The following is a 10,137-nucleotide window of genomic DNA, read 5'->3' on the forward strand; positions in this document are numbered from 1 at the left end:
CCTATAACAAGATCTCAAAAAAAAGAAAAAAAAAAAAAAGAGACTTCCTAAGTTTCCTTTTTTTTTTTTCTTTCTAGAAATAATTATCATAATGAATGATTAAATTGATTCCTGAGTACCCATCAGACTGAGCAAAATACAGGAGTGTCAGCTGTCAGTCAAGGTCTAACTTCAATGAATCCAAGATGATAATGGCCACATTGGGATCTTTTCCCAACTTTCGTCTCATTACCAAAATAATCTTCTAAGAAAGTTCTTGATTCCAGTTTGTAAGAAAGATCTGTTCAGATTTTCTTGTATATGAGGAAACAAAGAAAGGAAAATGCTAAGGCCCCAAACCCTTTTTGGTGAGAATGTGATTGTTTAATATTCAGCAATGTTACAAACACATCTAATAAATATATATATACACACAGGAAAAAAAATACTAGTCTGGCTTTTAAAAAAAAGAAAAAAATACTTCGATCCAAATTTATTGGGATTACAAAAATAACAGCACGTTTTATTAACTCATTTTACCTCAGAGTAACCAACAAATCCAGAACTATGAAGAGCTTCTTTAAACGTTTCTTGCCAATACAAATCTCACATAAAAAAGTTCATTTTCATATTTACAGAAGAATCATGCTGATCGTTTCTTAAAATTCTCTGCAGAATTAGTGGGTAAGGCTATTTTTAAAGTCAGGGAACATTTCAAATGGAAAGAAGGTATTTTAGAAACACCTCAATGCGCTTTATTTAATACTACTGAACAGTTCTGCATCCTCTTGTAAATATGGTGTGTTTATCGCAGAGCTTCAGGAACTTCCACCTACAAAAATAGGGGATTTCTTTCAGTGAAACAATGTAAAAGATACAAAGAAAAATGTCTGTGGGGTGCGACCGTAGCAGTTTCTCTGAGAAGAATTCAACTAGGGATTAATTATTACTGCATGGCATTCACATTTTATAGTATAAATTATGTTTTAAGTCATTTGCAACATTGCAATCAAATCTTTTATTAGTGATGAATGTAGATTAGCCTCCCTGATTTTCTTATTAAGGAAATCAGGATTTTTACATGTTGGAGTGTCTTCAAATGATGGTGGCCCTCACAAGATTGATATTTCAAAGAAAGGGGCTCAGGCAAACCTCCCAGATGGAAATGTGCTCACACAAAAGCCTGCTCCCAATGCTTCAAACCCGAAAGGCTTGCTCTCACATGCTAAAACATTTACAAATATGAATAGGCATCTTGCAAAGGGACCAGGGTACCATGGTGCAGTGGAGGCCGGCTCATTCACTAACTCTGTGGGGATGCCTGTGCTTGGGTGACTTACCCGCCTTAGCTGTCTCATGCTGCTTCCCCGAATTGCTTCCATGAGATTTTCATGAGCTGATCTCTGTGGGGTAGAAGGTCGGGAATTGTCTTCTATTTTCTTCTCTTGCACAGACCTCAGAGAACTTTTAATTTCCTTCAGGATATTGTTTGGCTGTTTCTTAACCTTTTTGCCTTTTTTCTTTTTCTGTCCGTTTTGTAATGCCCGTTGGGCGCTTTCCTGTTGTTTGATGACTTCTGCAATGTTTCTGGTGATGAGCTTCTTCTCCGGGAGTGGAGGAGGAGGAGGAGGCGGTGGGGGAGGTGGTGGTGGCAGCATTTGGGGAGGAGGAGGTGGAGGAGGAGGAGGTGGGGGTGTGGCCGCAGGAGACTCAGGACGGCTCCTCACAGTTTGGACTTTCTTGGGGAGTTTTGGTGATGACCAAGGAGAGTGCCTGGGAGATGCATAGGGCGAAGAGCCAGGCGTTCCTCGTTGCCAGACTTTGGTCCTCAGATTGGAGCCTCCTCCCTCATATCCCTCTTGCTGTTTTTGCTCCTGTATCCGCTTTTGCCTCTGCTTATCCATATTTCTTGTCAAAATGCTGGTCATGCTCATCCGAGGTCCTGGGAGCTCAAAATGGTAGCCCAGCCTCAGCTGCGTCGTGTTCTCTTTCAGGAGCTTGACGATCTCCATCTCCACCTGGCTGCCCATGATGTGCCTCTGGTTGTGGAAGCGCAGCTCGGTGAGCACGGTGTTGTGCTGCAGCGCCCTCATGATGGCCAGGATCCCCTTCCCCGTGACGAAGTTGGACTCGATGTTTACATTCGTGATGTGCCTGTTGACCTTGAGCATGTCCGCGATGGCCATCGCCGCGGGGTCATCAGCGCGGGTGTTGGCCAGACTGAAGGTCTTCACCACCGTGTTGTCCTTCAGGGCTTCGGCGAAACGGGTGAGGGTCGGCGTTGTGATGTTCTCGATGTTGTTCAGATTGACTTCCGTGGTGTCAGGGTCGTTGTTCTTAATCTTTTCCAAAACATCCTCAATAACGGTAGGATTTCCACAAGGGTGAATGGCAGCCGGGGACTCTGTGTTCCTTCTGCTGTTGCCGTTGGTCAAGTTTATGTTTTCTATTTGACTTTTAAATGTCTTTGGCTTAGAGCTGTCAGAACTGACACTCTCATAACTGACAGCTCCATTAATCCCCTTAGCACTTTCAGCTGTTCTTTCCTCTTCCTCACTGTCTTCTTCCTCCTCTTCTTCCTCTTCCTCCTGGGACTCCTCCTGTTCCTCTTCCTCTTCTGTATATACCTCCTCGGAGACCTCACTGTTACTCTCAGTAAAGATCAGCTCTTCCTCACTCTCCTCTTTGTCTTCTTCTGCAACCTGCAGAGAATGGTATTGTCATTAAGTTTTTCATTTTTAAGCATATTTTAAAATTTACAAAAGTCACACGTGGCAAGTGATACAAAAGCCTATAACAAAAGAAAAGAACAATCCCAGCCTTCTGATCTTCTTAGTTCAGGTGACCACAATTAACATTTTGTCACATAACCATCAATAACATTTCCTACTAACATTTTATTTTGTTTTCTGCAGAATATCCAGAATTCAATTAATTTATTGAATAAAAACATAGTACCAATCTACCAATTCAAACAAGTCAGAACTTCAGCTTTGAAAAACCCTTGATAAACTTTTCAATTTTGTATCCACTGATTCTGAACTTGGATTTTCATCTATTGGGTCATTAGGAAAGCTGTGATGAATTTTTGTATAGGAAAACATGTCATGACTTTCCCAACAACCTAATACTTAGTTTCACAAATTCAACCCTCCCTTCCGAATCACCTGTCCTTCTTTTTATACCAAGAAAAAAAAAATTTGTTTTTAAATTTGGCAAGATTTCGTGTGCTCATTGGAAAGAGAGAGAGAGACAGAAAGTGAGAAAACATCTTCCATGGAGAATGGTCGTGCTTCAATCCATTCTCCTTAATTTCTCCCTCCTTTTGGGATTTTGAGCATGCATACACACACACCATGCATGCATAGCCTAGGATTCAAGCAGTGCAGTTGACAAGGTGGTAAGCTGCCCTAACCACCATGCCAGGGGCTGGCCCATGAGTCCTCCGATTTTTTTCTTTTTTTAAGTATCTGCCATAGAGTGCATGCACTTGCTGGAGAGATAGAGGGAGACAGAGAAAGGGTAAGTGAGAAATCCCTACCCCACTAGTGGGGGGGATGGCCACATTGTAATCCCTTCTTTTCATTCTCCTCTAGGAATTTTAGACATGCACGCATACACACCTGGCATGATTTTCAAACCACCATGTCCCGGACTCAAAGAGTAGTCAGCCACGTGGGAATCTGGCACCTTAACCACCATGCCACATGCTGGCCTAAGTCCTCCGTTTTTTTTTTTTTTTTTTTAATAATTTTTTAGGATTATTTATTTGATTTTATTTACTCACTCATTTATTTTAATTTGATCAGAGAGAGAGACACAGAGAGAGAGAAAGAGAGAGAGGGAAAGTGAGAAGGCAAGCCACCAGGTCCAGGACTCGAACCGTGGTTGCCCTTGTGGGAGTGTCCAGCGCCTTAACCACCATGCCACCTGCTGGTCCCTTTATTATTTTATTAATTTATTTACTTTGTTGAAGTTGACCAGAGAGAGACAGAGAGAGAGGGAAAGTGAGAAGGCAAGTTGCCAGGTCTGGGACTCGAACCATGGTCAGCCATGTGGGAGTACAGCCACCTTAACCATCATGCCACCTGTTGCCCCTAAGTCTCCTTTTATAATGTTAAAAATTTTTCCCCAAATTTGCCATCAGTAGCAGATGTGATAAGAACTCATTGCCCTCTGCCCTGGCTTGTCTCAGTGTAGACAGAAGCTGGGCTGTCATTTGCTCCTCCAGCCTTTATCTCCTTCTCCAGTACACAACTGGCACAGGGATTCCATACCCCCTGAGAGCTGCTGCAGTGCCTACCCTCCTCTGGAGAAGGGATGCCTGCAGGTAGGACTGCTGCCCAAGATGGGAGGTCAAAACTCCACAAAGGAAAACGTGCAGGTCGCCGCATCTGGCAAATCACCTTGAAACCTCCAGCTAACTCAGGGTTAAGTGACACAGGCTGCAGAGTCCAGGTAGGAAAGATAATCACCCTTGGCCCTCACTAGATTTTAACCAATAATGTGGAGCAGAAAGAGAACAGTAGAAAACCTTGAAGCAAGTCATTGCCAGCTTAATGAACTTAAATTATTTAGCAAGTATCAATTATGAAAGGCTTTAAGGCAAACACACTTTCATTCTTTGTCTTTCCTGTTACAACTCTGTGTGCAAAGAAAACCAAGTGATTCTTTCTTTCTTTTTTTCTTTTATTCTTTCTTTTTTTTTTTTTTGCTATTTTTTCCTATTTTTTTAAAAAAAAAAAGTCTGGAAATTGCTGATCGAGTGGACTTTACCCTCATAATATCCTTTCAGTCCTTTCTTTCTCATTTCCAAAGTCCTAGGGCTCTCTCTTGTCCCCAGAGCCCTGTTTCTTCCCTCTGTTGGCAACTTTTTTTTGACCTGAGGGCTCCTGCTGCTGGAGGCATGTGGATTGAGCTTTGGAAAACACTGCACTAGTCTCCAGGTTTGTTTGCCCAGTTGCTATCACAAAATAGCCTGCAGTTATCCACTGGTTTGGAGTGGCAGGCACCAAGTGATGGCCTGGGAAGGGGTCAGCCCCTCCTGGGATGACTTGTCCAATCTTAATTTACTCACATCTTCAGGAGCAGGGGGGAAAGGCATACTCTGTGTGAGCATGTGTGTGTGTGTGTGTGTGTGTGTGTGTGTGTGTTAGAGAGATAGAATATTCGGTGGCAGCCTGCTTCAAGTCACAACCACCAACATTACAGAAAGAGTTTGGCTCTAGTTAAGCCTCTTGGCACATACGAACAGAGAGAGGAAGCCTTATATGTCCAGCACTAGAGTGCATGGATTAACTGGAGGAAGGAAGGAATTGTGGGTTGAGTTCTCCTCCCTCATCCCTCTCCATGTCGGTGCATGTCAGCTGTGTGTGTGCAAATGTGTTTGTGTTTTGCAAATTCTTTTAGTATTTGGAGGAAAGGGGCCTGTCTCAATCAATATCCAATATATTGCTTTTTATGCCACCATTACATTTTATCCCTTTTGTTGTTGTTGTTGTTGTTGTTTAATTCTTAAGTTAGATAGGCTCTCTCTGCCGATATTGGCTGTTAGCTTCTGATTCTCCTGCCTCATCCTCTGGAGTAGGTGGGACTACAGGTGTGTGCCACCATACTTGGCCTTTTAGGGTGGGTTGGGAGTGAAACTAGGCCTCACACACAGGTGGCCTCTGCATGCCAAGTAGCAGCGTCTACCTGGACCCACCTTTGCTTTTCTTTATTATTATTTTTTTAAGACCTTTAAGCTCTATCTGCAAGAGCTGTTTTTCTCTCAAAATGTACTTGAAAAGATATTTGAAACTGTTATCTAGCAACATTAGTTCTTACATAACTTCTAAATGACACTTTTTTCCAGAAAGCCTTCTTTCATACCCCACAGACTATCTCTATAATGTGTTCCCATAGCATTTCCCTCCCTCAATAAAGTGCCCATCACACTTTATTTTAATAACTTGTTATTTTTCTCAGTGTACTGTTAGCTAGGACCATGTCTGTTGTTCTGGCCTGGGACAATTTTTAACATGTTGGGGCTCGATAAATAGCAATAGACTGGATGACACTAGACCGACTTTGGTTAACAGCAGCTGAGGCCAGGGCTAGACCCAGGAGACAGTACTGATAGGACTGAGTGAGAGGAAGGTGACCAAACTGATCCCTTCTGCCTGAGTCTAAAGGGTTTTCCAGGTTGCAAGATTTTTACTTCTAAAATCTAGATAGTCCTGGACAATCTGAGAAAGTTAGTTACCCTAGTCAGAGACATATGGAAGAAAAACACTGGATGGAAGAGAGACTGTCTAAAGACAGGGGGCAGGGTGCAACAAAAACAAATGTTAGCTCCGTTATAAATTAATCTGACACAGGGTGGCTGGGAAGGACTGTCTGTTCAGATCTCTGATAAGACACTGTTCTAGAGCCTTGGAGAGTGGAGGTGGGAAGGTGGGAATAGGCAGAGGGAGGCTGGCAAGGGATTAACTAGAGAGGAAATGAATGCTGTTTCAGAGAATAAATAAAGCAGTGAGGAGGAGGCGGCAAACCATTTCTCCTGATTGCCTCTGTGGCATCATTACACCAACGAGAAGGCAAGAGGCTTGGTTTTCAGTTCTGGTTCTATTTCTGCCCTTAAAGAACTGGTTGATTTTAGACAACTTATTAAACCTCTCTAGGTTTCTAGGAAAGTAGAGTATGTTGAATGGTTCCTAAATTTCAGCGCGTGTCACAGTCCCCTGGAGAGCTCTTTAGACTACAGAGTGCCAGGCCCCATCCCAGTGTTTCTTACTCAGCAGATTGTGGGAAACTCTAGAATTTGCAGTTTGAAGAAGTTCCCAGGTGGGGCCAGCAGATGGCATGGTGGTTAAGATGCTGGACCCCCACCTGGCCAACCACAGTTCAAGTCCCAGAACTGGCAGTTTGAAAATCACACTACACAAAATCCCAAGAGGAGAATGGAGGAGAAGGGATTATAGCACGTCCATCCCCCTGGCGGGGGAGATGCTCTCATTTTCCCTCTGTGTCTTTCTGAAGAGCACATATGCCCCATGGCAAAAATGTAAAAACATCAAGTTCTCAGGTGATGCTGCCGTAGTTGGTCAGGCACCTTCAATTTTGAGATGGTCTTTGTGGCATGGTCTTTGTGCCAATAGGTTGTTTGAATTTCACTTCTACTTACCAACTGTTAATCTCAAATGAGTTTACATTTCCTAGTCTCAGTGCTCATCTGCAGAAAGTAAGAATGAAATGAGACCATGTGAGGAAACTCCTCAGTACCTCTGCCCAGATCCAGCAGACACCTGAGCTGAGCGAGCTGTACTATTGGGTCTCCAGGGCTCCTTGGAGCTTCTGTGCAGCCTAAGTTAGCGTGAGCCCGAGTGGGCAGAAAGCAGTCATTTAATAGACATAGTGCATGCTTTTCCTAAGACGGTCCACAGCCAGTATCGGAAACGCCCAGACCCTCAGTCCCTTCCCTTCATCCCTGCCTCCTCGCATATGCAGCTGCTCCACTCCCCCACCCACCGCTCAGCTGCTTAAAGTTTTTTCCTGTGGTGGGACTGGATTTACACCCTCCATCTGCAAGCTTCTGCTCAGCACTCCTTGTGACTACGGAGACAGCTGGAAGCAGAGAAGAAGCAGTGGGAGAAAAGTTAACCAGCTGAGAAAAGAATCAGGACATCAGCACCGAGGCCTCTCTAATTGAGTTGATAAGCCATTGGCAGGGATCGGCAAGACCTTGGCAGGATCAGGTGGGTTTCAACAGCTGACAACAGGCTTTGCCCTTTGGTTCCCACTGCCGTCAGGACCTTAGTACATTAAAATGCCTTTGTTTGGGCATTGGCATAGCTGGCTGTATGTCCTGGATATTCTAACACCGTCTTATTCTCTTTTATTAAGGAAGTGTTCTAATAACTGTAATAAAAATGTCATTGTATTTTATCAGACTTTTAACACTCATTTTCACATCAGAGAAAAGACAAAGGGCATCCCTTTTCTTCACCTCTCCTGCTAGCTCCTCCACACAGGCGACCTCCGTGGCCTTGGCAGGCCCTAGCTTGATCTCCATGGCCCTTCCTGCGATGATTGACATGAACAAAACTCACACATATCTTGCTGCAAAAGCAGCCACACACCCTATCATTAAGATCATCTAACAGTTCCTAGATTAGTACTGTGGAAGCTTTGCCATTGGCTTTAGGCCATTTTGATTTTAGATGATTCCAATGGCGTACAAGGGTTTTAAATGGTTGCTCCTGATCTGTGTTCTTCCACAAATTCAGGCATTTCTGTCTTATATTAACATTGTACGGCTGTAACTACTTTTGAACTTTCCTGTAGTAATGACTCATTTGGCAAGTTCTTGTAACTGTTTACTGGACAGTACGTAAGAGTTTAGTAGACCTCTGATCGTGAAGCTCTGATACAAGCACATTTCCTGGTCTCAGAATCAACATCATAAAGCAGGAAGGAATCTTAGACGTAATCCACCCTGGTATCCTTAACCTGGGTCTGCAGATGGGTTTCAGAATGTAGGTCATCTTTTTAAAATGCTCTACCAAACTTTGTGTGTGTGTGTGTGTTCAATGATGTGTGCATTTTTTTGTTTTTTTGAGAAGGCACAAGGATGTGTGCATTTTTTTGTTTTTTTGAGAAGGGTCAGAATTTATCAAAATCTCAAAGATTTTTGTGACTCACAAAAGAAACACTATCCCTAATTTCTCCAATGGGCAAATGGAAAAGGAATCTTTAAAGTGAGTATCTACTCAAGATCTAACAATATCAGGTACTTCCAGTACACTTTATGGTGTTGGAAGAGAATAACTGTTTTTTAACTGTGTTTTTTTTTTTTTCTTTTTTCTTTTCTTTTCTTTTTTTTTTATGTAGTCATTATCACAGTCGACACAACCAGAGTTCTACTTTTGTCTTTACAGAAGAAAATAGATGCACTTAACTGGAAAAAATATATATATCTATATACACACATACATATATATATATCAGAAACAAGTACTGTGGCATATCATTGAATCTTCTAGCTCAAATTAGACTTACGTCTGTGAAAATGTTGTTTAAGCCAATACCTTGGATGTAAATTATTTTCTTTTCAAGGTTCTCATTTTTAGTCAATCAAAAAAATCTCAGCTATGAATTTCATGTATTATGATCGTTGGCGGGCCATTGACGTGACTATTTCAGCCTGAGAAATTTTTCTGTTGCAGGTACAAATGGATTATAAGATTAAAGGGATAAGGACTGAGAAGTTAGAGAAAACTGGGGTGTTTGGGTTTGGGGTAGGGAGTGGGGTGGTGGGAGTAGCCAAGGAAAAGTCCTGAGAGCCTACCTTTCCACACTCCCCCAGCCTCTCCTTCTCCAAGAGTTTTTGAGACTCCTTTTCCCAATAGGCCATCAGTGCCTCTCTGCTGAATGTTCCTGTGGGGGTTTTCTCTGTCAGACTCTTTTGCCTTAGCCCCACGGGAAGGTTGCGGTCTGGTTCAATGTCTTCCAACTCCCTCTCAAGCTCCTTCAGCTCTTCAGCCGACAGGGAGGCGAGGAGTTCATCCTCGTCGATGGATTCATATTTACTAAGTCCTCTTCTATAGCCAAAGGTAGACATGGTCCCTGCTTTGTCAGACCCACAAGGCGCTTGAAGAATGAGACATTCAAGGCAGCCAGAAGCAGGCAAGGAGGCAAGTGGGTAGGCCGGTCAGCAACTGGTGCTGGAGTGGCTGCGATAGCCTTTTAAGAGTGGTGATACCGGCTGTGACAATGCAGAGAGGGGTGAAGGCATGGGCTGTTTTAAGCATCCGACGTCAGCTAGACATTTGAACACAAAGAATGTCACATCGGTGGTGGATGGAGGTCTCTGAACCAGTGGGGATTATTAACATACTGGCCAGGGCCATATTTAGCTGAGCCTGATAGCTCATGAGGACAAGCAGAGAGTGTTTCAGATAGGGAGTAACACGGCTTTTCTTGTGTTGTGTTCAAACAGCAAGGAAACAAAACTTACTTTGAAAATTACTTACCCCCACCATAATGGCCATGAAAAGATTCTTTAATTATAATCTCCAGGGTTGGGAAATGACTCCACAATACTCCATAGGCAGAGTTTTGGGTTCTCTAAACACATCGTAGGTGGCACTGATGAGACAAAAGGCTATAATAATATAG

At 43.0% G+C, this 10,137-nt stretch overlaps 1 protein-coding gene across 1 annotated transcript; it reads right to left on the minus strand.

Moving 5' to 3' along the window:
* Positions 1 to 433: 433 nt before the first annotated feature.
* LMOD2 (leiomodin 2) lies at positions 434 to 9,758 on the minus strand. Its single transcript, XM_006149199.3, has 3 exons — positions 9,308 to 9,758; positions 1,320 to 2,681; positions 434 to 811 (listed from the first exon to the last, which is right to left on the minus strand). The coding sequence occupies exons 1-3, from the start codon at positions 9,578 to 9,580 to the stop codon at positions 785 to 787; spliced, it is 1,662 nt and encodes a 553-aa protein (XP_006149261.1). The 5' UTR covers positions 9,581 to 9,758; the 3' UTR covers positions 434 to 784.
* Positions 9,759 to 10,137: the final 379 nt, after the last annotated feature.

The sequence above is a fragment of the Tupaia chinensis genome, unplaced genomic scaffold, assembly GCF_000334495.1.
Source record: "Tupaia chinensis unplaced genomic scaffold, TupChi_1.0 Scaffold000257_1, whole genome shotgun sequence".
Taxonomy (NCBI): Eukaryota; Metazoa; Chordata; class Mammalia; order Scandentia; family Tupaiidae; genus Tupaia; species Tupaia belangeri.